Source organism: Pongo pygmaeus, chromosome 19 (genome assembly GCF_028885625.2).
Source record: "Pongo pygmaeus isolate AG05252 chromosome 19, NHGRI_mPonPyg2-v2.0_pri, whole genome shotgun sequence".
In the NCBI taxonomy this organism is placed as follows: Eukaryota; Metazoa; Chordata; class Mammalia; order Primates; family Hominidae; genus Pongo; species Pongo pygmaeus.
This window is the reverse complement of record NC_072392.2, coordinates 6,511,542-6,538,301: the sequence shown is the minus strand read 5'-3', so window position 1 is coordinate 6,538,301 and position 26,760 is coordinate 6,511,542. Positions and strand designations below refer to the sequence as shown.

The 26,760-nt window shown below is 51.3% G+C and overlaps 1 protein-coding gene and 1 pseudogene across 1 annotated transcript; both read right to left on the bottom strand.

Annotated features, from left to right (window-relative positions):
• Positions 1–13,040: 13,040 nt before the first annotated feature.
• Positions 13,041–23,364, bottom strand: LOC129016884 (polyunsaturated fatty acid lipoxygenase ALOX15-like; annotated as a pseudogene).
• A 1,935-nt stretch (positions 23,365–25,299) lies between these two features.
• C19H17orf100 (chromosome 19 C17orf100 homolog) lies at positions 25,300–26,573 on the bottom strand. Its single transcript, XM_054459507.2, has one exon. It carries the CDS (start codon positions 26,571–26,573, stop codon positions 26,217–26,219), a length of 357 nt encoding a protein of 118 aa, XP_054315482.1. The 3' UTR covers positions 25,300–26,216.
• Between the last annotated feature and the right edge of the window lie 187 nt (positions 26,574–26,760).

Genomic DNA, 26,760 nt, shown 5'->3' with positions numbered 1-26,760 from the left:
TTAAGAAGAGGGCTGATGCTCATCTTTGAGTTCTCCCATGGGGGCTGGCGACGCACAGGCTGAGGTGACCTTACCTTACCTGGCCAGCTCCCCAGCCTAACGGGAAGGGCCATACCAGATGGCCCCTCACCCTGCGATGTTTTCCCTACACGGTCCAGTGAAGGAGGATGCTGGAGGAGAGACCATTCCTTGGCAGGCTCTGAGAGGACAGAGGGGGAAAAGGCTCTCCTTCCCTTCCTCTGTTTCCTGACTCTTCCACATGGGCCACCCCCGTCCACAGTGCAGGAGTGTCTGGGAGACCTGGAGGCACAGCTGAGCTCCGGGCTCTCCTCGCTGGGTGTAGTTCCTTGCCTGTGAAATGGGCACGATGACCCTTCTGAGCTTCTGGGGGCTCATGTCAGCCATTGCGGCTCCTCCCCAGGCTCTCCTTTTCTGCCGTGTTTCTGAGGATGCCCACCAGGACCACATGAGTCCCAGGTCCACCCCAAGGCACCCTCCAGATGGGGCTGTAGCTGTGACCTGGTGCCACCCAGGGAAGGAGTAAGACTTTTAGAAGCACCAAGCACCAAAATGATTATGTGACCCCCCTCCCTCTTCTTGCGTAAGTCAACAGAAAACAAGACTATGCTTGTGAGGAGACCAGTGCCATTGACTGTGGAGAAAATGCTATGTAGGGTCCTGCCTGCCCCTCTCCCTGCACTGTCTCTGGGACCCCCTCCATGCGGCCCCATGGGAGAACACCGGGTGGGGTGTAGAAAACAGCTCTGCTCAGAGCCCAGAGACCCCCGTGGACAGGGCAGGTCTGAGGCTTGGTGGGCTGGCCCTGCAGGGAGGCTGGGAGCAGGCTGCTGCCCGCTGCTGGGTTGCGGCAGTGTCCCGCGGTTCGCCACTTCACATTTATAGCTACAGTGCTTCTCAGCTTACTGTCCCTGCGGTAGGAGGCCTGGCTCTCTGGAAACCGCAGCTGTGGTTTGCTGGGTGCCTGCCTGAGTGCTGAGCTGTGAGGGAGGCTCAGAATTTTCCCAGGATGGTGAGGCCTAGCCCGCAGCTTCAGGCTTGCCCTGTTCTCTTCCTGGAATCTGACTGAGGCCGGAGGGAGCCACCAGCATATTGAGGGGCTCCTGGCACCCCTGCTCTAATCTGGTGTTCCACCAGGAGCAAGAACCTTGCCAGAGAGCAGGATGCTCCTCAGGCCATAGTGGGACTCCTGAAGGCAAGGGAATGGATGGAGGAGGTGAGGGAGTCCTGAGGCTGGAGAAAGAGCAGGAGCCAGGTGACAAAGTCCTCTTGGCCCCTGTGGTGCCACAGCCAGTGCTGTTTTCAGAGCCACCAGCTCCTCGCCTGCTGCCAAGAGCCCAGGTGGGCTTATCTGGCCGCTTACAGAACCAGGGCTGGGCTACCTGGAGCTTGAGGTTTGACGTGTGCACGGGAAGCCTCCAGATGATTTCTAAGCTGCCAAAGCTGCTGCTCTCAAACTCAAATTTCTTTCCCTGCTGGGTTCCACAAACAGTTCCTCTGCTGGAGTGGCTGGTCCTGTGCCATCCCTGCCCCACAGTGTGACTTGGTGGGTCCTCTCCGCAGGTGATGCCCCCTTTGGCCACTGAGGACTCTGAGGTTTGGAGGGGTTTGTCTAAACGAAGGAGCAGGACCAGGACCGGAACCCTGATTCCAAAGCCTCTGCTCTTTGCACTGTGCCATGGGGCACCTGTGCATGATCTGAGCTAAGGAGTGGGATCCTGCTGGCTTGACAGAGGCCTGGGAGAAGCAGGGCTTAGCTCCTTCTGTGCACCAGCCATCCGTCTTCTGTGCTTTGGATCAGGTAAGGGACAGATCCTGTGACAGATTGACTCCCTGCCTGCCCCCTGTCCTCTCACAGGGCCCTGGCTCTGGCCTGCTTCTCACTAACTCCAGCGTCAGGGAGGGAGGGAAGGGGCCAGTCTGAGACAGGCCCCTGTGATGTCTGGAAGCTCAAACCCTGCAATCGAGGGAAACCCCAGAGAGCAAACAGGGGAGGCGAGGTGGGGCAGGTAGGGCCGTGATTACTGGGTGGGGAGTGGAAGGAACTGGTGCAAGGGCAGGACCCACCTTGGGGAGGTGAGATGGGAGGGCTGTTACCTAAAAACAGACCTGATTTTCATATAAATAGAACACCTATTCACTGTGTTTCTTTTTTTAAAGTTAGGATTTCAGTGTTTTCTTCCTTAGCAAACATCCCTGGCATGCCAGCCTGGGGTGGTTTCAGCCCAATAACATGGGCACTTGGTTGGTTCAGGTCATAGTGCCCTTAATCTGGGGCTGAAGCAGTGTGTGGTGTGTGTGTGTGCATGCACGTGTGTGTGTGTGTTTGCAACTGCAAAGAGCAATTCAGTTCTACATTTACTGACCCTTGGTTGACGCTTCTTCTGTTCTGAGAGATGGGGTCATAGAGAAGAATCAGGCTCTGTCCCTGTCCTCGAGGATACAGCCTAGTAAATGGGGTTAGCTTGGTCTGTGTGAATCAACAAAGTCTTCATCGGATCTATTTTAGGCAGAGTTTTAAAGACAAATAGGAGTTTTCTAGATTCTTCTTTTTGTCCTGCAAGAACAGTTTCTGAGCACCTACTATATGCTATGCATAAAACTAGCAACAAAGAGACAGGACACAGGTCCTCCCTTGAGAAGTCTAGCAGGAGACAGTGATAAGAATAGTGACAGTACAATGTCTTGAGGGTTAAAACAGAAGCATGTGTAAGATGCACCATTGGCTGGAAGAGGGAACCATCCACGTGGGGACGTGAGAACAAGGGCCTGTGCAGGGAGTGGGCTTGTCCTCTGGTGTGGCTGAGGCAAGGGAGCAGTGCAGTGTGCAGCAGGAGAAGAGGGGGGCTGGGAGACAGGCACTGGGCCTGAGCTTCCTTAGGCCTAAGGGCTCAGCAAGTTGTCCAAGGGCATGGGACCACCAAGAGGTCGCTGAGGCACAGCTAGGAGCAGGCCTGGTGGTCTCGGGCCAGTTGCCTGTGGATGTGCTGCGTGGTCCAGGGATGTTAGGACAACTCAGTCCCAGCTCTGACCTCCTCACTTATGACCTGAGTGGCCTTGGTCATGCCACCTCTCTGAGCTCCATCTGTTCCTGTCTCAACTGGAAGTTGTGATAACACTAACCACACCCGCTTGGCAGAGTGACGGGAGGAGTAAATGAGATGGTGCGTGAAGGGCCTGGATACAGCAGGTCCTGCAGTGCCTGGATGAATGGATGCTGTTCTGGCTCCCCAGCAAGGCTATGGGGAGGCAGGACTGGGTCTGGGAGGGCCATGTGGAGAAAGGGCAGTTGGCCCTCCTGACTCCTGCTGGTAACCCAGGTCCATGAGCAGGGAGCCAGTCCCACTCTTGCTCTGTCTGGGGTGCCATCGTGGGGCTGAGGGGTGATGCTCCCACTGGAAGAAAAGCTTAGTTGGCCTAGGCCTGGTTAGCCAGGCTGTCCATGGAAGCCTGGCCCCTTCACACTCCTTGGATGTTTTTCTTCTTCTTCTTCTTCTTCTCTGAATTTAGGCCCCTTTGGGCAATAGCAGCCTGTCTGTGACAAGTGTGCCGAACAACCAGGGCTTGGCCCATCTGACCCTGGGACCCTGGTCAGGGCCAGGGCAGAGCAGCATTTGGGAATCGTCGAGGGTGCAGATGCTCTGGGATAGACCTGCCCAAGATTTGGTCCAAGGATGGTGCTCACCTCCGCTTCCAGGCCCCTGGCTCAGCCCTGAGGCCCAGGGCTCCAGTCAGGCAAAGCGGTAGCATCTCAGCTGCTCCCACTCCATCCGTGGTCTTCCCGAAACCCTGGTGCTGACTTGGCCTTCGTGAAGGCTGCCCTGGGAGGGGCTTCAACAAGACGGGCCTTGAGAAAGGCCCGTTACCTGCCAGTGCTCGGCCTCCAAAATAGAATTTGAAGGGAGCAAAGCCTTTAATTCCATGTGTCCCAACAGCAGGTCGGTGTGGGGATAACTATGATCTGACTGGTCTTGAGCTATAATTACGGAGTCAGAATAAAAAATTACAGGCATTGTGTGGGCTTGTTTTAAATATAACGTAATCCATACCGTCCTCTCTCTTATTTGCTAGATTTGAGGTGGAGGCTTTGGCAGTTGGCGCAGGTTTTGCCTGACGTGTAGCAGATAAAAATGGCCTTTGCTCAGTGAAGAGGGCATGGTGGGAGGCCTCTGAGACCCTCAGTGTTCCCAACTGCCTACTTCCCACAACCACAGGCACGTGTGTGTCTGTGCGAGCCCTCTTTGTCGATCGCATTATCTGTATGTTGCGTTTCCCAGCTGGCCTCCCTGTTTCCTGTCTCCCTCAAGCCAGTCCACCAGAAACATCTCTGTAAAACCCAGCTTTGATGCTTAAGGACCCATGAAGGGCCTCTCTCTGTCTATAGCGTAAATCCAAACTCCAAGTTTCTTTATGACTTGGCTCCGATCCACATTCCAGCATCATAACCGGGAACAGGAGCTGTGGCATGGAGGTGACATGAAGTACAAGGGCCCTGGGGCCCAACGGCACAGGCTCCCAACTCTTAGTAACTGAATGTGAGTCCAGGCAGGTTGCTTTCTTTTTCTTTTTGAGACGGAGTTTCGCTCTTTTTGCTCAGGCTGGAGTGCAGGGGCGCGATCTCGGCTCACTGCAACCTCCACCTCCTGGGTTCAAGCGATTCTCCTGCCTCAGCCTCCTGAGTAGCTAGAATTACAGGCGCACACCACCATGCCTGGCTAATTTTTCTATTTTTAATAGAGATGGGGTTTGGCCATGTTGGCCAGGCTGGTCTCGAACTCCTCACCTCAGGTGATCCACCTGCCCCGGCCTCCCAAAGTGCTGGGATTACAGGCGTGAGCCACCGCGCCCGGCCAGGCAAGTTCCTTCACCTTAATCTGCGTGCTTTAGCTCCTCCACCTCTTGCTATTTATGTGGGGTTGCTGTGAAAACAGAATGAAATAACACACTCCTAGAACCACTGTCGGCATGTCCCTTTTCCTCTCCAAGCCTTAGCTGACCGATCACTGAAAGGAGGCAACAGAAATACTGTCTTTCGAGTTAGTTGATGTTTCTTTGAATGATATTTCTTGGTGTAGTTGATGGTGTGTGGCGAGATGGGCATGTGTTAGTTCAACCTTTCTCAAAGGTAAAATAAAAATACACATGCAAAGTCTTAAAACATGCCTATACCCTATGAGTAGGAATCTAAGCTAAGGGAAAAATCAAATTGTGGACAAAAATTTATGCATAAAGATGCTTACTTTTGAGCCCACTCCAGTCCCCAAGTAGCTGGGACTACAGGTGTGAGCCACCACGCCCAGTATTTTTTTTTTTTTTTTTGAGATGGAGTCTCACTCTGTCCCCCAGGCTGTGGTGTGCAGTGGTGCGATCTCAGCCCACTGCAACCCCTCCGCCCCTCCGAGTTCAAGCAATTCTCCTGCCTCAGCCTCCCGAGTTGCTGGGATTACAGGCACCTGCCACCATGCCCAGCTAATTTTTGTATTTTTAGTAGAGACGGGGTTTCACCATGTTGGCCAGGCTGGTCTGAAACTCCTGACCTCAAATGATCTGCCCATCTTGGCCTCCCAAAGTGCTGGGATTACAGGCGTGAGCCACGACGCCTGTCCCAAGATGTTTACTTTGGTATATTTTTATATCCTTGAAAAACTGAAAACATACATGCCTAACATTTAGGTAATATTAGTTAAGGTGTGTCAGCTCAAAAGACTATTATGCAGTCATTAACAGTGTTTTTAAAGAATATTTCGTTGTATTGAAAATGCATATAATCTGAGGTAAATAAATCACATATAATGTATGATCTCAGTGATAATAAAAATATACGAGCACAGAAAAGTTGATATTGAAATAGAATAGCAGTTATCTTTGATGAACTGATAGAAGGATTAATATTTTCTCCTTTATAGTTTTCTGTATTTTCCAAATATCCTAGAAACAGGCATGCATTACTTGTCTAATTTTTTAAAAGCTTAACATTAAAATGTTAAATAAAATGAGAGGGTAGGGCTGGGCGTGGTGGCTCACGCCCATAATTCCAGCACTTTGGGAGGCCGAGGCAGGTGGATCACGAGGTCAGGAGTTCGAGATCAGCCTGGCCAATATGGTGAAACCCCGTCTCTGTTAAAACAGAAAAATTAGCTAGGTATGGTGGCGCATGCCTGTAGTCCCAGCTACTCGGGCAGCTGAGACAGGAGAATCGCTGGAACCCAGGAGGTGGAGGTTGCAGTGAGCCGAGATCACACCACTGCACTCCAGCCTGGGTGACAGAGCGAGACTCCGTCTCAAAAGAAAAAAAAAGAGAGAGAGAGAGAACTTGATGTCAGAGTTCCCTTCTGGCTGTTATCAATCTGTGATTCTAATGGGCTGGGACCACCCACAAGGTCTGAGAGATGACTGTAGATAGCCCTCAAGACCTGCCTGCCTCAAAGACAAGCAGCAACAGGGCAGGTCCAGAGCCCGGAGTCAGCAACTCACTGACCATGAGGATTCACCAAGTACATCTACACAGACTTCCCTTGAAGCCAGCTGCCTCTATAAAGTCTTTCTGAAACTCTCCCAAGTGTTGAAGACTCTTCAATGCCATTGAAAGTGGGCAGTGTGAGAGCCCCACTCTGACCCTGCTAAACCATGGGGCCTCAGTGGCCCACCCGTCCACCTGGTGCCAAGTGGGGTTTGGCCTGAGAGGTGAGCTCTTTCTGCCACTTCAGGTAAGGGGCTTGTTGGAGAAGGTAGGCAGGCGGAGCCATTGTCACCTCTGTGGACCTCTCTACTGTCCACACATCTGGACTTTGGGGACACCACTTTCTGGCTCTTTCCGACCACACACCCGCAACGGCCAGGACACACAACACTGTCTGGTGAGTTGTCCTGAGGGTGGGGCATCTGGAACACTTCCTAAGAGGGAGTCACTGAGGGACAGCTGGCTCGCTCCCAGCTACTTCTGCAATCTCAGAATCACTGGATCCAATGGAGCAGGTCAGCCCAGGTGAGGCTACCTGGAGAAATGAAAGGGGCCTTTGGTGAGGCCCTGGTGGAAGGAAGAGTACTACGTGAGTTCACAGAGGGAGCTCCCCAGGGAGGAAGCCCTTGGAGGCAGGAGCCTGGAGCCCCGTGCCCAGAACCCTGCGCCCCGCCTCTAGACTGCAGCTTGTCAGGGCTTGGCTAGGACCTCCATGAACCAGCTCCACACCTGGCCAGTTAGAAACCAGAGAAACTCAGAGGAATCAGAGGCTAAGACACTGAGACAGACAGGCTTAGAGGGACAGTAAGAACAACAGTCGGCGGGAGGCAGGCAGAAGTGTGGGGAGACACAGGCTGAGAAACAGACAGTGCCTGAGACAGGGCGGAGAGGCCCCCACTAGGCAGACTGTGCACATCAGCACCTCCAAACAGGCTCACCCTCACAATCATCAGGGAACGCAAATTAAAGTACCCCTGATGTGCCATTCATTTTACACCTATGAAATTAGCAAACATTAACAAAATTATAATGTCTCATGCTGTTGAAGCTGTGCTGAAACCAGCTTACACACACTGCCAGTGGCAGTGTAAATTAACACCACCTTTTTAGGGGAGAAATTGGGCAATATGGTTCCAGAGCTATGAAAATGTTCTTACCTTTAATGTGGTAATTCTGCTCCTGGGAATGTGTTGTAAGGAAGTCATTCAATGGAACCATGAAAGATGTGTATCTAAAGACGACGAGGGCAGTGCTCTCCGCTATATCCCGTGCGCTCCAGTATGGCCGCCATGAATATTTTTTAAAATAGGGAATATTAAGACTATAGGCCGGGTGTTTTGGCCTGTAATCCCAGCACTTTGAGAGGCCGAGGTGGGTGGATCACCTGAAGTCAGGGGTTCGAGACCAACCTGGCCAACATGGCAAAACCCCGTCTCTACTGAAAATACAAAAATTAGCCAGATGCAGTGGCAGGCACCTGTAATCCCAGCTACTCAGGAGGCTGAGGCAGGAGAATTGCTTGAACCCGGGAGGTGGAGGTTGCAGTGAGCTCAGATTGCGTCACCACACTCCAGTCTGGGTGACAGAGGAAGACTCTGTCTCAAAAAAAAAAAAAAAAAAAAAAAAAAAGACTATATAGTATAACATTTAAGCGTTCTTAGAATATGTGAAAATGAGCAGAAAATAAAACCATCTGTACATTAAAATTAATAATTCCATAAAACAGCTGCCAGAAAGCTCAGGGCAGCCCCACCCTTGCTGGTGGAAGGTGAATGGTTCTTGATTCCTGGCTGGTCATACAGACACTCCTGTCTTCCCACTGAGGGGCCTGCCCTGCCGCTCCCTGTCTGGAAGCCTAATCCGCAGACCTCAGACCGGTGGGGAGACAGGCTCAGCAAAGCCTGCCCACCTGGCCAGCTCATGGGGGTGGCCCTGGGGAGTCTGAATGGTGCTCAGTGAGTCACATCCGCTGAGGTATGTCTCTGATGTCACACCTACAGAGGCCAAACCAGAAAGGAAAAGAAAGAGATGGTGGGGCTGGGTCTTGGTTTAAGAAAGGGATACAGTGATTCTGCAAGTTCTGAAGTGTCTTGCTAGTTGCAAGCACAGCGGTCTGTTTAAACCAGCTGACGTATGGACTCCCAGCTGGTGCATCACCGGCTGAAGACAATTGAGAATAGATTGAAGGCAAAGGAAGAAGGGATCCTGGGGTCACCCCTCCTGGACTGCCCCAACAGTAGGCACGATCTCATTCTAAACTTGATCATCCAGTTCTGCATGTTCCCCACCGCTATTACCCATCACAGAAGCTGGCACTGAACGGGAACTCAGTGAATTGTGGGTGGATGAAAAGGTGAGAATTTGACATGTTCTAAGACCACGTAGTATAATGAACATGTAGTATGAATGAGCACGTGTCACCAGACAATTCCGTCTCTATCCAAAGCCTGTCTAGCTTTTCAAAGGTGCCCTTCATCATGTTCTGGGGATGCTATGCCCCTTGTGCCTGCCCTGCTAACTGCCAAGGAGATGCCCTTCCTTACAGAGACCAAGAACATTCAGTGACCGTGCCCAGGTCCAGACAAGCCCAACCTTGTTCATTCGCTCCACAGATAGCTACGGAACACAAAGAGGCTTTGTGACAGGCCTGCCCTTGATGTGCTTTCAATCTCACAGGACAGGAGGAAACAACAAAGAATCATTCACGGAGTGGCCACATGGATGCTGTAAAAACAGGCAGCAGCAGTCGGGAGTGAGAACACCCAGGAAGTGGGCTCAGAGTCAAGGACTGGGCAAGTCTCCTTGGGGAGGTGGAAATGGAGCAGAAATTTGAGGACAAACAGGAGTTTATCTGACAGAAGGAGAACCGAGGTCAGGGGCACGTGTGAGTTCGCTTCAGCCTTGCCCAGCTTCTCATTAGTGAACCACTGGCAAGAAATTCATCCCGACCATTCCTTCATTCCTTCATTTGTTCCTTCCACCAACACTTACTGCATCCTGGCTCTGTGCCAGACGCTGTTCTAGGTTTGGGGATATAGGGGCAAACAAGTCAAAGTCCTTGCCCTCCCGTGGGGAACACAGATCATGAACAATTAAGCAATGAATAAATAATATCAAGTCCCATTTCAGTAGGCGCTATAGAGAAATAGAAAAGGTTGACCGGGCGCAGTGGCTCACAGCAGTAATCCCACCACTTTGGGAGGCGGAGGCGGGCGGATCACGAGGTCAGAAGTTCGAGACCAGTCTGGCCAACATGGTGAAACCCCGTCTCTACTAAAAATACAAAAAATTAGCCGGATATGGTGGTGTGCACATGTAACCCCAGCTACTCAGGAGGCTGAGGCAGGAGAATCGCATGAACCCGGGAGGCAGAGGTTGCAGTGAGCGAGATCACGCCATTGCACTCCAGCCCTAGCGACCGTGCGAGACTCCATCTCAAAACAACAACAACAACAAAAATGAAACTAATTAATCCAGAACAAGATGCTCAGCCCGTGACAGGTTGGTGCTCAGGACGGAGGCCTGGGCGAGAGAGACACCCGCAGTCAGGCAGCGGTTGCCATGTGAGCGCCGGGGCAGTGTGCAAAGTGAGAAGCTAAGGCGGAGGAAAGAATTCTGGGGACCATTGACATTTGCCAGGTGTGGGGGACGGGGAGAGAGAGTTCAGGCTTACGGAGAACAACAGAGCAGAAACTTTTGAGAAGGAGGGAATTGTCCCCAGGGCCAAATGCTACAGAAAGGTCTGAGAAATTGGGGGTCGAGAAGAAGCCATTGGATTGGGAATGGGAAACAGCACGAAGTTACATTGGGAGGGACAGATTTGGTGAGGCTGCAGTGCAAGGGCAGGGAAAAACGATCAAGACGGGGATGTGTGAGCAGCGAGTGTAGACAGTTCTTTGAAGAGCCTGGGAAATAAATGAACTATGGCTTAGGGTGTGCAGGGGGTGGGCAAGAGGCAGAGAAGAGGAGTCCAGTTAGGGCAGAGGGGAGATGAGACATTTTTGTTGACCCAGGCAAGGGACCAGGAGGAGAGGGAAAAGCTAAAGACTCCAAGGAGGAAGATGTAACCCAGGGAGTTCCCACTGCTTCCTTCCCACCCCCTCAAACTCGGGCTACCTGGGACCCCCAGGCTTCCTGTCCAACGCCAAGCTAAATGCCCTCTGTGGCACCTGCCCCCGCAGTGGTTGCCCAGCGTTTGTCTGCTCTTGCTTAAGAAGACAGAGTGCTCACCGCCACAGGGCTGGCTCAGCTGTGAGAAATGTTTTCCCTGGAGATCTGACACAGACGTGGCACAGTGTCGGGGTTTCAATGGGGCTTCCTATGTTTGTCTGTAGAAAAAAGCTTTTTTTTTTTTTTTTTTTTAGACGAAGTCTCACTCTGTTGCCCAGGCTGGAGTGCAGTGGTGCGATCTCGGCTCACTGCAACCTCCGTCCCCTGGGTTCAAGCGATTCTCCTGCCTCAGCCTCCCGAGCAGCTGGGATTACAGGTGGCTGCCACTGTACCCGGCTAATTTTTGTATTTTTAGTAGACATGGGGTTTCACCATCTTGTCCAGGCTGGTCTTGAACTCCTGACCTCGTGATTCACCCTCGTCGGCCTCCCAAAGTGCTGGGATTACAGGCGTGAGCCACCACGTCTGGCCAGATTTTATAATACATTTTTAAAAGTCTTTTTTTTTTTTTTTTTCTGAGCCCAAATCCTCCTAGCTTTTCACTGTTTGATTCTAGTTCTGCTCTTGAGGATGCCTCTGACAAAGACAGCCCTTCAGATAGCAGAATGAAGTGGTGTCTACCCATTCTTCCTGTCTTAGGCTTGAATATCCCCTGCTCTTCTGATGGCCTCCAGGGTTTCTCCTAACCACGTCACACCCTCAGTATCCTTAGGAGTAGATACAGTAGGTAGAAGACTAGGCATTTATTCCTCTTGTACCAACAGTGGCTGATGGTTAAGAGCATAAGCTCCGGAGCCAGCTGGCCTGGGTTTGGATCCTGGCTCTGCTTCTTCCTAGCCAGGAATGCTGGGTAGTCACCTAACCTTCTCAATCCCCAGTGTCCTGACCTACCTCATCTAGGTGTGAGGAGTGCATGAGTTAGTATATGTAGAGTGCTGCAAACAGTGCCTGGGGGAGACTCAGAGCTCAGTGTGTGTTCTCTGCTCTGCGATATTAAAGTGCCAGGCCAGGTGCGGTGACTCACATCTGTAATCCCTTTGCACTTTGGGAGGCTGAGGCAGGAGAATCAACTGAGGTCAGGAGTTGGAGACAACATGGCGAAACCCTGCCTCTACTAAAAATACAAAAATTAGCCGGGCATGGTGGCTTGCACCTGTAGTCCCAGCTTCTCGAGGAGGCTGAGGCAGGAGAATCGCTGAATCTGGGAGGTAGAAGTTTCAGTGAGCTGAGATCGCGCCATTGCACTCCAGCTTGGGTGACAGAACGAAGATGGTTTTACAGGACCTTGGTTTAAAAGTAACTAGACACTTGGAAGTACTCCCAGGGAGGCGAAAAATATCCAAAGACAGGGATCCAGCCTGTGGATGGAGACTGGAAAGTGGCTGCAGTTATATCACGCAGAGAGTGCTGTGATGCCTAGGAGGACCAGGTACTTGTGCCCTGTCTCTTTCAGAAGCTTCAGGCCTTGCTTCAGGCTTCTGTCCTGCTTGGCATTCGCTTGTGGTTTCCAACTCCTCTGAAGTCCAGCCTTTGCTGCTGTGCGAGGATTGTCTGCCCTCTACTGTCTATTGCCTGTCGTGGCACACGCTTAACAGATGGCCAGGAACTCAAGAGGGGGCACTAATTGGGAGAGAGACCTTAGAGACGCACTTTTCTCCAACTCTTTTGACCATGACTCCCAGAAATATATTTTACACGGTGATTCCAAACAAAAAAGTTTCACGAGATAATTTTTACCAGCCAGGCACCGTGGCTCACACCTGTAATCTCATCACTTTGGGGCCAGGGGCGGTGGCTTGTGCCTGTAATCCCAGCACTCTGGGAGGCAGAGGCGGGCAGATCACCTGAGGTCAGGAGTTCGAGACCAGCCTGGCCAACACTGTGAAAACCCGTTTCTACTAAAAATACCAAAAAAAAAAAAAAATTAGCTGGGTGTGATGGTGCGTGCCTGTAATCCCACCTACTCGGGAGGCTGAGGCAAGAGAATCTCTTGAACCCAGGAGGAGGAGGTTGCAGTGAGCCAAGATGGTGCCATTGCACTCCAGCCTGGGCAACAAAGCAAGACTCCATCTCAAAAAAAATAAAATTAAAAGGAAGAAATGTATTGTCTTAGGCCACTCCTGGCCAAATACTGTGCTGAATCTATTAGTCTTAGGACTTTTAGAGAGAAGGCTCCATACTATCATCTCCTTGGAGCCTGGATATCAGTGTATAGACACCTTGACAGAGCCATTTTGAGACCTTCCTAGATCATACACGTTCTTACTTTTGGAGATCCTGATCCATATCATATGATACATACTAAAATTTATGCACATTGGGACTTACTGTTTTAGTCCCTTTTGCGTTGCTATAAAGGAACATGCGAGGCTGGGTTATTTGTAAAGAAAACAGATTTATTTGGTTCACAATTCTACAAGCTGTACAAGAAGCATGGCACCAGCCTCTGCTTCTGGCGAGGGCTTCAGGGGGCTTCTACTCATGGTGGAAGGTGAAGGGGAGCAGGCATCACAGGTAGAGAGCAAAGCAGCAAGAGAAAGGGGAGTTGCCAGACTGTTTTTAGCAGCAATATCCCCCGCTGGAACCAGGAGTGAGAACTCAATTCTGCAAGAATGGTACCAAGCCATTCATGAGGGATCTGCCCCCATGGTCCAAATACCTCGCACTAGGTCCCATCTCGAACACCAGGGATCAAATTTCAACAGGAGATTGAAGGAACAAGTATCCAAACTATGTCATTTATTAATTTCAATTTTGTTTTCTTTTTGTATTTTGAAGGCAACGAATTTTTTGGACCTCAACCATTTTTGCAGGCCCTTGAACAATTCACAGGCCTTAGGACTATACCCTATCATGACTAATGGGTGAAGTAGCCTTGGTAAAAAAAATCTGATCAATGAATATACACTAAGGAGAAATTTAATTACTTAGCCCTTCTCTCCTGGTCTTTTTTTTTTTTTTTTTGAGATGGAGTCTTGCTCTGTCACCAGGCTGGAGTGCAGTGGTGCGATCTTGGCTCACTACAACCTCTGCCTCCCGGGTTCAAGTGATTCTCCTGCCTCAGCCTCCCAAGTAGCTGGGACTACAGGCACGTGCCACCACGCCCAGCTAATTTTTGTATTTTCAGTAGAGACGGGGTTTCACCATGTTGGCCAGGATGTTCTTGATCCCTTGACCTTGTGATCCACCTGCCTTGGCCTCCCAAAGTGCTGGGATTACAGGCGTGAGCCACCATGTCCAGCCTCTCCTGGTCTTTTTAAAGGGAAACGTGGACAGGCCATTAACACTAAATACATGAATTTCCACTGGTGAAATCTTTGCTACTCTGGTAGACTGGTGGGGGCAGTACCACTGCAGGTGGGCCAAATGCCATGCGACTGGCAAGGTGTTCTCACTCTGAGCCTCAGTTTCCTCACAGTAAAACAACGGGATTAGATTAGCTTGATGATGTTCAAAGATTTTGTTTTAGCATTGGGACCCTTTTGCAAATGAAATCTTATGAAGCAAAAAGCAGACCTGGGATGGATAGACTTCTGAGTTTAACAGCTATGCAGGATGTCTGTGAAGACATTCAGAAGAACCTCCCCTAGGTGCCTGCAGAGATAGAGAGGTTTACTACAGTCAAGGACAGGTTTAGGGACCCCAGGAATTCCTGAGGCCTTGATTGGAGCTCAGCTCTTAAGAACAGCAGTGTTTTTCAAACCTCACTGACTGACACACAGTCAAAAAGTTTGCTTCAAGATATGGTACATATGTAGCGAAATACAAGTTTTCATAAAATATATACACTGTAAAATAAAAGATTGTCCCACACGCTGGCTGGGACAAGGATGTTTTGGGAATATAAGCCACAAAACTCTTCTTGGAAATCAATTGTATGTCTGATTAAATGCTTAAGCCATTTTCTGATGAATTTTAATGAGATTATGACCTCTTGTTAGAAACCAGTTACCTATGCACTCAGCTAATATCAACCCTGGAGGGAAGGAATCCAAGGGCCTTTAACTGTCTTTTAATAAATCTAATAATCCTTAACTAGAACTTTTCTTTCTTTTCTTGTGTCCAGTCTAACAATGATTATCTAGTCATTCTCTTTTCCTGTAAAGTGTCCTTACCTATAGATACTTGTTGAATTGACTTAGCAAAAGCCTCATTTCTTGCCGCAACATTGTAATGAAAACTTTGACACTGGGTCATAACTAAATTGTCCAAACCTGGCCAGGCGCGGTGGCTCATGCCTGTAATCCTAGCACTTTGGGAGGCCGAAGAGGGCGGATCACCTGAGGTCGGGAGTTCAAGACCAGCCTGGCCAACATGGTGAAACCCTGTATCTACTAAAAATATAAAAATTAGCTGGGTGCGTTGGGCACCTGTAATCCCAGCTACTCGGGAGGCTGAGGCAGGAGAATCGCTAGAACCCGGCAGGCAGACGCTGGGCACCGCACTCCAGCCTGGGTGATAGACCGAGACTCTGTCTCAAAAATAAATAAATAAAAAATAAAATAAATTGTCCAAACCCACCTCCTTTCTTCCCCTTTCCTCTTTCCTTCCTTTCTTCCTATTAAACAGTGTGATGTATTCTGATATTGCTCTACTGATATGTTTTATTCTACTCTATTTCATTTTTTAAAATGCTGACTGGGACCCCCTAAATTGATTTCACCAGTCTTTAATGTTTTGACTGCAGTTTAAAAACTACTGGGATAGCAATCCTGGTGGACCACTTTATTAAGACAGAAACACATTGTTGCCATTATAAAATAAAATCAGAGATGGAAACCAGGAAAGATAAAGGCACATGGTGAAAGCTGAGAAACTGTCTTCTGAACTTTAAAAAAAAATTAAAGGATGGGGGCAAGCCAAAAACTTTGAGAATATGTTTGCAATGCAAATAAGTGAGAATTTGTCTTCAGAATATTTAAAGGACTCAAGTAAGAAAAAGACATGAAAGAAGCAAAACGAGCAAAGATATGAACAGAGAAATCACAGAAAAGGGAACCCACAGGGGCAATAAGCATATGAAAGGATGCTCTACCCTACTAGTAGACAGGAAAGAACAGAACCTGGAATTATTAAAACTTTGGAAACTTGGAGGAAGGACCCTGAAGAGCTGAAACTCAGACTTTTGATAAGGGGTGCCAGTTGGCTGGTGCTGGTATTCTGTACAGGGATGCAATAAAGCTGCTTCTTCAAACATTAGAAAGTTGCAACGTGGATTCAGCTGCCACTAAGGGAAGGAACATCCGCTACCAGGGTGAATTAGTTACTGGTATGAGCTCAACATGGAGCCAGGTAAGAAGGCAGGAATATGGTTTGCAGAGACCTAGCCTTAGACAGGAAGCTGAGTGTAGAAGGTAGAGGGTTGGAGCCAAGGGCGAAGCCTAACTCCCACAGTCAGTTCTATTGGTTAATCAGCATTTATATTTAAACTTCCATACTAAAAAGAAAAAATGGGCCAGGCATGGTGGCTCACACCTGTAATCGCAGCACTTTGGGAGGCTGAGGCAAGCAGATTACCTGAGGTCAGGAGTTCAAGACCAGTCTGGCCAACATGGTGAAACCCTGTCTCTCCTAAAAATACAGAAATTAACTGGGCATGGTGGCACACGCCTGTAATCCCAGCTACTCGGGAGGCTGAGGCAGGACAATTGCTTGAGCCTGGGAGATGGAGGTTGCAGTGAGCCGAGGTTGTACCACTGCATTCCAGCCTGGTTGACAGAGTGAGACTGTCTCAAAAATAAAAAAATAAAATAAAATAAAATAATAAAATAAAATAAAATAAAATAGTTCTTTTCTATCTAACACAATGCAACTATTCTTCATAGAAATAAAGATGCTATTAGCCTCTTCTTGAGAAAAGAGACACACAAAGTCCCAAAAGTCACTGCATCCATCTCTGGGAGAGAGTAATAATATTCATCTCTGAGCTACGATAATTACTCCATAAATGGAGTCACAGTCCTGTCTGAATATTCTGTTATCTAAAAACTAAATTGTAAAGTTAATCTTCCACAAAATATATATAAAATAATGAGGAGGAGACCTCCAGCTGGAGTGAAGTAAGGAACTGGATTTACCCTCTTGCCTGAAATAACTGAAGAAACAGACGAAAGTGGGCCCCACAGTTGCCCCAGCTTACTCCCTGGAGAAAGCTTTCCAGCTGCAGAGTATGGAGGAGCAACCCTGGCAGAGTCCTATCATCTTCCTGAGTTAAGGAGACAGAGAGAGCTGGCAGTACTGGGAGGCCAGTACAGCCAGAATTCACAGGACAGCATGCTGAAATTGAGGGTGTTGTACAGAAAGACAACTCTAGAGAAACAAAGGCTCCCATCAAGTATTCATCTGAATATAGGAGAGAAGGGAATAAGGTGTTACCTTGAAGATAGGGTGTATCGACGGCAGGCACCTCATGATGGCCACAGCAATGACCTCAGCCATCAAGTGTCCCCTCAGAAGATGAGACTGCAGCTCATGGAGCTGGAAGTCGGAGCTGCGCACCCAGCATTTGGCCAGAAGCCAGACCACTGGGGGATCCGTGGGCAAGAAAAGGGGAGGTGGTGGGGATCCTGTGGTGGGGATCCTGTGCTGGGCAGTTGGAGCTGGAGCAGGGACAAGGTGTGGGGAGAGAAGGCATGAGTGCCGGGCACTCAGCGATCCCCGCCCCCCTTGCATGTTAACCTTGCCCTTCGTCCTCCAAACCTGTTCCGCTTTCCCCATCCCACTCCTGCTGCTCCCTACAGCTCCCATTTCCTCCCCTCCCTTTCCTACCCGCTCAGTGCATTAGCACCCTGCAAGCTGCTTTGCCTCCAGCATTCTGCAGAAACTGCTCTTCTGGTGCCTTCTCCAGCCTCCACTTCCCCTTTCAGTCCCCACAGTGTGGACAAGATTCAAACCGCCTGCTTCCTTCATTCCACACTGTTTTTTCGAAATCTCATCTTTTGGCCCCACTTCTACACAAATGACTAAATCTCGTTCTCAGCTGCCTGCTGGACAATTTAAATGTCTTCCTGTTACCTCAACATTGGCCAGACAAAAGCCTACCTGGGCACCCTGTTCTCTTTATCGGTGCTATTTGTGCAGGCACCTGGCCTGGCTCCCCTTTCCCCTCTCCTTGATATCCGTCTGCACTCGCATGCACCTGTCCTCTCCATCCCGACGGTCACTACCCACATCCAAGCTCCCCTCCTCCTGGGGTCAGTGCTGGGGCATGGTGCCCCACTCCCTGTTTCTAGCATCTCCCCTCTCCAACCCACCCTAAACACCACTGCCCACACCGTGTGCCCACAGCATGTTTCATCACAGCCTTCTCCAGCTTCCCACCTCAGGCTCCGTAGCCTGGCTTAGTCTGGCCCTGGTCCAACTGTCCCCTAGGAATCTCCTGACTCCTCTACCTCAGCCTCTGCCCAGTCTGTCTTGCCCCTGAGGACCGGTCCTTCCTCTCCCTCCTGCTTGTCTGAGACCTGGCCCTCCTCCAAGGCTTGTGACACCCCACCTCCCCAGTCCCTCCTGGGCTGTCTCTGTCCTCAGGGACTTCCTCAGTCGTGGAGCTTCTGCAGACTGGCCCCGTGTGTCTCTCCAGCTATGTTACAAGGCCTTCAAATCAGAGACTTGGTGCATTTCCTCCTTTCGTGTCTCCCCAGTGCTTTAGCCCGGCGCCTTTGAAGATGGTGCTTAGTGCATTTCGATAAGGGCCTGAGCTGAGAAGGCTGGAGACTGGGAGCAGAAATCCTGAGTCCTCTCACCTGGATGACCATGGGCAAGAGTTTCCCATCAGGCTGCAGTTTCAGCATGACTAGAGGGGCAGCCAGGTGCTGCTGGCTACAGAGAATGACGTTGGCCTTGATCCCATCCAGCACGGAGAAGTCAGCTTCGAACAGTGTGCCTCCCTGGGTGCGGGAAGAGGTCAAGGGCTGCTGTCAGCATAAAGCATCTTCTTCCTACTCTGATTCCTCCAAGGGGGAGGAGAGAGAGACAGAGAGAGAGAGAGAGAGAGAGAGAATAGCTAACTTGTCTCCATCACCTACTTTGTACCAGGTAATGGAACATGTGCTTATTGCCTCATATCATTGTGTATTTTTTGAGCCAGGGTATTACTCTGTTGCCTAGGCTGGAGTGCAGTGGCGGGACCACCATGGCTCACTGCAGCCTTGACTTCCTTGGGCCCAGGTGATCCTCCCACCTCAGCCTCCCAAATAGAAGGGACTACAGGTGCATGCCACTACACCAAAAATTACAGGTGCTAATTTTTGTATTTTTGTAGAGACAGGGTTTCACCACATTGCCTAGGCTGGTCTCCAACTCCTGGGCTCAGGCGATCCTCCTGCCTTGACCTCCCAAAGTGCTGGGATTACAGGTGTGAGCCACTGTGCCCAGCCTTATAATTTTTATACATAGTTGAACGAGCATCAGTTGCACAGAAGAGGAAACAGATAATCAGAGAGGTTGGGTATTTTGCCTGAGGTCACACAGCTTACAAATAGCAGAACCAGGATTCACATCCAAGCCTATCTGCCCTTAATCCCATGAATTTCCTCTCTGTTGTTCCATGTCGCCTCCTGATGAACAGCCGTAGCACTCTGACCCTGATTCTCTTACTCTGCACACTCCCTGAATCCCTAGCACCATGGGCCAGTCACATTTCTTCATTTGACCCTGTTTCTACCAACCATTCCATCTTGCACACCCTCTCTCCGCAGCTACTCTCGTGTGGGAAGGAGGCCGAGCAGCTGAGCTTCTCCAGGGTCCCTCAGGACCTCTCCTGCAGAATCCCTCCTTGCTGGCTGGCAGCAAGCCAGGCCCACAGTGGGTCCGGCAGCAGCATCATTGGCACTAGCCCACCCCACTTCACTGCTGAGCCTCCTCAGGGCTCTGATGTCCATACCTCCAGCTCCTTCTCCAGCTGAGCCTGCAGTTCCTCCATGCCTGGAGGGAACATGAGGCAGGCAGCAAGGTTAACGGAGCGCCTCAGCATCATGGGGTTGGCGCCATTAAGAAACTGGTACCCAAATAAGGCATCTTCCTTCCAGGAGTCCTGCACCTGCTCTGGGGAAGGCAGTTGTTGAGCAAGTTGTGAGATCTGAGCTCTTGATCCTTCCAACCCCACCAACCATGCCCCTTTGACTCCAGCCCACCAGAGGGACCCAAGTCTCTGGTCTCCCCACCCTGCTTCTTTCAATTCCCCTGGGTTGGGTGGGATCTGGGGGTAAGCGTCCTGGGAGACATATTGGGGTGGGGGGACTGACCAGCCAGCTTGCTCTGGCCACACCAGAAAATCCAGTTGAAGTCATTCAGATCATTCCAGCAAGTTGGAACATCATTTTATTTTTGAGATGGAGTCTCACTCTGTCACCAGGCTGGAGTGCAGTGGTGCAGTCTTGGCTCATTGCAACCTCCACCTCCTGGGTTCAAGCAATTCTCCTGCCTTAGCCTCCTGAGTAGCTGGGACTACAGGTGCGTGCCACCACGTCCAGCTAATTTTTGTATTTTTAGTAGAGACACGGTTTCACCATATTGGCCAGGATGGTCTCGATCTCTTGACCTCGTGATCCGCCTGCCTCAGTCTCCCAAAGTGCTGGGATTATAGGCGTAAGCCACCATGCCCAGCGTCAGAACATTTAGTTTTTGATAGCGAGGTCGGCCAGCCTTCAGGACAGGATGGGGCAAAGGGTTTGAGCATCATTCTGAGACTCCAACATGACAACCACAGGCACCGACCTTGGGCCAGTCCAGTGCAGTGCAGCCCATAAGCCCCTCGGCTTCCACTAGACCAGGACACCTCCCTCTCACCCAGCCTCCCCTTGCTCTCACCCTTTGGCCAGCGAAACCTTAAAGTCAACTCTCTTGTCTTCCAGAAATCGCTCATCCACAGGGAGGTCACATAGTTTTGCCCCAGCCACATTCAGAATTAACCCATCCTTCCAGTTTCCCCACCTGTGGGGCAGGAAGGAAATCAGGCGTGGGTTCTGGAAGCATCAGCAGCTCACGTGGGGTCAGGGGAGGAGGGCTCACTGGTACAGCTTCCTTCTCTCTTCCAGCTCCTCTTCCTGGTGTTTCTGGAACAGGCCCTGAGGGTCGTCGCCCACAGTACGGCCTAGAAGGACAGAGGAGGGCTTGGCCAGTGACTTTTGGTGAGCGCCTCTTCTCGCCCCTGCCAGGAGAGCCTCGTCACTCCGTCCTTCTGTGTGGCCCCTGCCTCTTCAGCATCACACCCCTCCCCCAGGCTCCAGCCACTCTGTGCCAGCTGCAGCCACCGCCCCTTCGACACCCCCAAAGACCCCTGCGCTCCAGGTTCCAGCACCCCCATCCTGCTCCCTCTTCTCCACACGCGCATCCCCCCAGCTTCTCTCGCACCCCAGAGGCCTCCTGACACCCCCAGCCCCGCGCTCACCGGTGCCTTCTGGCAAGCTTAGGACGCCGTTGCCCTCCACCCAGCGGTAACAAGGGAACCTGACCTCGTCCCCGGCTCCGGGGCCCTGCACGGAGATCCAGCTGCAGAACCTGAAGGAAGTGACGTTTGCGCAGTTTCACAAACAGCAGCGGCCCCAGGTACTCCGGTACTTCCACCTTGAGTTCTGTCTCCTGCGGGCGACAGAAGACGCTCAGCCCCGGTGGGGCCTGGCGGGCGGCGCACCCAGCTGAGCTCTGCTCCCTCCAGCGCCCACGCCCTTCCTCGGAGCCTCTGAGAGGAGGAGACGTATCGGGGTGGGGGGGCTAAGCCAGAGAGAGAGAGACCGCGCCGAGTGGGTGGCCCCAGGACTCGGTTCTGAGGGGACTGGGACGGCAGGTGGGAAGGTGCGCTCCTGCCTTCACTTTCTCCTCCCTGTGGTCATTGACTGTGCTAAGCGCTGGGCTGGCCGCTGCCGCGCCCTGGACAAGCGCGCTGTGGAGCCGGGACGCACTGGTGGCAATTCCCGCTGTGCGACCCCCCAACCCCACCCCGCCCGAGGCCGAGGACCTGCAGGGGCCCCACCGGCCTGGGGACAACCTTCCCGGAGACCTGGAGGCGGAGAGGGCTCAGCTAGGGAGAAGGACAGAAAGGGAAGGCAGGGGAAAGGCGCGCCGGGCAGAGAGAGCAGCGGGGAAGGGAGGGCGAGCAGCATCTTGGAGCTGGAGCTCAGAGCCCAGGTGTGGGGGGTCAGTAGGTCCAGAGGCTCTCGAAGGTGGCGCCAAGGGCTTTGGATTTGGTCCCGAGAACAAGCGGGAGCCGTTCGAATGTGTTAAGCAGGGGGAGTGAATTAGGGGGAAATCATTCCGGTTTCAGAAAGGCTTGGAAGGTCTGCAGCAGAGGTGGGGAGGCCGCGGGAGGTTTGAAATGGCTTTTAAAATAGAGAAAGCGGGAGGACCGACGACGGCTCTGGCGACCGCAGTTTCCAGACACCAGAGCTGTGTGGAATGAGGGGCGCTCAGGAGCATCCCCTTAATTCCAAGGAGATCGAGTAGCGGGAACATTTATTGAGCGTTTACTGTGTGTCACCAACTGCCCACCATAGGGAGGAAAAAAGGGAGGAGGGAGCGCCTTTCCACCTTCCGTGCTCCGTCCCCTCACCATGGAGTCGCGGGGCCCCCTGCTCCGTGCGCATTTTCTCTCTTTCTGGCTCCCTTCGCCCCGCTTTCTCGGAAGCTCGGAGCAAGGGCTTGGGGGTGCGGGGAGCAGGGCTCCGCAGGTTCAAGGGGACGCGGGCGGTCGGGGGCGGGACGGATATTGGGCAGGGACGCAGGAGATGCTCAGGGTCTAGAACTGACTGCGCCGGATTCTTGTTTAGAGGGAGGTGAAGCGAGGGAGGAGGCGCGGGTGACACCTGGGGAGGCAGGAGGAGAGGGCTGGGAGGTGGGGAGAGGGGAGGACCTCATCCGGGCATGTTCCTTTGACGTTCCCTGAGACAGACATCCGGATTTGGGGATCTGGGAGAGAGCTAGAGCAGTGATGGGAATTTGGGCTTTCGCGGAAGAAAAAAAGTAACAGGACCGGGTAGAACACCAGGTAGATATGACATGAGATATGACGGGAGGCGGGTCGGGAAATCGAGAGCGTTCTCCTGTCTTGACTCCCCATCCCTTCCCTCTCACCACCCACCCCACCCCAGGTGATAAAGCCTGAAAGGTCAGAGATCCAACAGCGCTAGCGGTTGAAACGTTTTTTAAAATAGAGAAAGCGAGAGGACCGACGGCGGCTCCGGTGACTGCTGAGTTTCCAGACAAGGGAGCTCTGTGCAATGAGGGACGCACAGGAGCATGCCCTCAATTCCAAGGAGATCAGGTAGCCGGAAAATTTATTAAGCGCTTACTGTGTGCCACCTGCGTGTTTTCTGTCCAAATCAGAAAAGGATTTGGACAGAAAACACGCAGGAAGAAGGAATTAACCCTTGGTACAGCACGCAGGCGAGGTAGGGGTAGGAGTTATGCACGTGTATGCAAGCCTGGATGGCTGGGAAGCCAACCTCCATCTAAAGGCAAGCGCGGACACACACATACACACACACGCCTCACAAGTTGGATTGCAAGACAGGGTGAAGTGAGCGAGGAGACCCAGTCAGCCGTGGCATTTGAGGAAGTTACATTTAGGCCACCGAATTCATTCCACCAACTTTGCACACTTGTCTTCCTTGTGCCAGGCTCTGGGACTCATTCCTTTTGAGGGTAAAAGTCTGCCTCCCTGGGCTCCTGCCCCTCAGGCGCTCCCACAGCCCGGCACCGCCCCCTCGCCATGCCGGACCCATCGCGGGCTAAGCGGGCCTGGCCGAGGCCGGCCGGGGATGAGCGGAGGCACCGTCCCCATATTCCTCGGTGCCCCGGGACCGGAAGAGGGAGCCGTGGTTTCCGGAACTTCTCCCGCCCCTCCGGGCTTTCCCTCTGTTGGGCAGGTGGCGATTCGGTGTCTTTGCTTGTTACGGCGCCTGCCGTCGCCCTGGAGACAGGTGAGTAGCGCTCTGAGCCTGGAGTCTTCGCAGATAGAACTCTCCTTGGCCCAGACCACTTCTCCCGCTTCCCCGGGGCCTCCTTCCAGGCCTCACTCTCGGCAGGGTTAGTATTTGGACAGGGAGGAGAGAAGGCTCTTGTAGCGTCTAGAAAGCCTAAGGTACTCTGCAGTTTTCCTACTTTGGTTTGTTCGCACATCTTTGCTATTCAAACACGACCCCACCAGCTTCCCAGCGTGAGCGAGACTAAGGGAGAGGACTTGTGTCTTAAAGCGTGTCCTCCTTGTGTCTTAAAGTGTGTCCTTGATTGGTTTTCTGCTTCTCACATGAGCTTGCATACGTTTGAAATATCGTCGCCAGACCTGTGTATCATTCTGCTACTTATGATTCTTATATATGCATATGTTCCATCATCTTTTAGGCTCTCTGGAGTCTCTTGTTCAGCTTGCGTCCTAAGTTTTTCTTAACTGATCCAGCACGTAGCTTTTGCGAAACTTAATCACTGTTAACAATTGTTACAACGCATTATTAAAATAGGGGAAGCCACAGTTATTACAGCCTACCTTAGTGATCATTGTTAAAATTCCTACATAGTGGCCCACGAGTGGTAGGTATTGTGTCCCGTTTGTGTTGCTGTTTTCTTTGATGATTTCTCTTTACCTTTAAAGGTAACCCTCTTCCATGACTGTTCCTTAGGTCTCACTACAATCCTGCTATGCAGAAGTGGCGTGCTGTCCCAATGGACCATGCTCTACCTTTCCAAGCTGCTAGAACTATCAGTGTTTCTCAGCCTCAGCACTATTTACATTTTGGGACCAGGGATTCTTCATTGTTGGCAGAGGGGAGGGTGTTGACCTGTGCACTGTAGGATGTCAGGTGGCATCCGTGGCCTCTACCCACTAGGTGCCAGTAGCACCTAATGTGCCACCCCCCCCCACACACACAACTTTTCCACCAAACTAAAATGTCTCTAGAGGTTGCCATATATCCTCTGGGGGACAAAATCACACTTAGTTGAGAACCACTGTCCCACATTCTACACACAGAAGCCAAAAGGATATTTTTTTAAATGTAAATGGCATCATGTCATTCCCCTGTCGGAAACCCTTCAGTGTTTCCCTATTGACCTTAGAATAAATCTCAAGTTCCTTACTGTGGCTTAGACCTTCTGTGGACTGGCCCCTGCTTGTTTTTAACTCCTCTCTTCCGTTCTGCTTCCATGTCTATATAATTGCTTCTCTCTCACTCCAGCCACACTGGCCTTCTTTCTGTTCCTTGAACATTCAAAGCTGGTTCCCATCCACCCTTTGTATTTGCTGTTCTTCTGCCTAGAATGCACCTGTTCCAGATCACTGTTCATTCACACATATCTCAGATTAAATGTTAACTAATCAGCAAGGCCTTCCCTGACCATTTTATCAAAAGAAGCCCCTTACTTCCATTCCCTAACACATTACCCATGTATTTCCTTCATAGAGCTAATCACAATAGAAAATTGTCTTGTTTCATCATTGCTTGTCTGCCTTTTCACCAGAGTGTAAGCTCCACTGGAGCTGGGACTTTGCCTTTTTTACTGCTATCGCCCAAGTTCCCAGAATACAGACAGTTCCCAACTTAAGATGGTTTGACTTATGATTTTTCAACTTTACAACAGTACAAAAGTGACATGCAGTAGAAATAGTTCTTTAAGTACTCATACAACCGTTGTTTTTCACTTTTAGTACAGTATGCAATAAATTACATGAGATATTCAACATTTTATTATAAAACAGGCTTTCTGTTAGATGATTTTGTTCAACTTTAGGTGTTCTGAGCATGTTTAAGGTAGGCTAGGCTAAGCCATGATGTTTAGTAGGTTAGGGGTATTAAGTGCATTTTCAAATTACCATATTTTCAACTTACAATAGTTTTAATGGGAGGTAACCCCATCGTAAGTGGAGGAACATCTAGTGCCTGGCACAGAGCAGGTTCTCAATAAATATGACTCTTCTCCATCTTCTTCAAACCTCAGGTCAGGTTTCAATGACCTCCTCTCACTTTCTCTTCTAAGATTATTTTTGCTTGCTGGTGGGTTTACTGTCATTTTTAACTACATCTAACCTACCTTAAAAAACTGTATGGATGGGGGTGCCAGGTACAAAGACTTAGCATAAAGAAAACAACCATTTACTTTGAAACATAAACAAAGGCCAATTAATAATTTATGAGTCTGTTCCTTGCCCCTCAAGTTTTTAACAGGCATGGAATCATTCCACAGGTCATGATTTCAGTTTGGTCTCTGTTCCTAAAGGGTGAAGGTCTTCTGAGGGCTGTGGATCCCAAACTCACCTGGCTCAGAGGCCCAAACAGCCTCTTTGTCCATCAACCCGATTTAGACAGCATCCTGGGCCTGAAAACCTTTTGTGCTGGCTTCAAGTGAAAATAGTTCACTGGGTCAAAAGTAGGCTGGTCCAAGACGCAGGACGGTCAATAAACGTTGGCTGTGTTCAGAAACTGCGGCTTGGCTGTTTCTTACATTGATTTATGGTTTGTTTCCATGAAACCGAAAATGATTGGTCCACCTGGCAGCTGGCTGGCTGGCTGGCTGGCAACTGGAAGCCTTTCTGTCCTGGCTGAGGGCCCTGGCCCCTTGGTGGCCATTGGGAAGCAGCATCTCATCGGGCCGTTTTTTCGTTCTGGCGGGCGGCCGGCTTGGCCCGCGGTGCCGGGCTCTCCGAGCAGTGTAGAGACGTCTCCACCCTCAGGGACGAGGCCCTGACTTGGCGGGAGGTCGTTTCCGTGCGCTGCGAGGAGGATTCCACGTGCCGGGAGGACGCCTCGAGGATGCGAGGGAGCCGCTTCCCCGAGGGGGAGAGGGAGGGCCCCTCGCTGCGGCGCTGGGAGGTCTCCACCCGCCGGGACGACGTCTCCACGCGGTGAGACGAAGTCTCCACGCAGACCGTGGACGTCTCTGTGTAGCGGGTGGTCCCCACCCGGGGCGAAGACTGCTTGGCCCCTCGGGCTGAGGCCATTCTGCCGGCGTGAGGGGGCCAGGGAGGCCTCCGGGCACCCCACAGCCCAACGGTCACCGCAGGCAGAAGAGAGGAAAACTACGGTACTGCCATAGCCGGGAGCGCCACAACACGATGACGTGGAAGCACCGTAGTCCTTCGAAGGCTAAAACACTGGGCTCCTGCCCCTCAGGCGCTCCCACGGCCC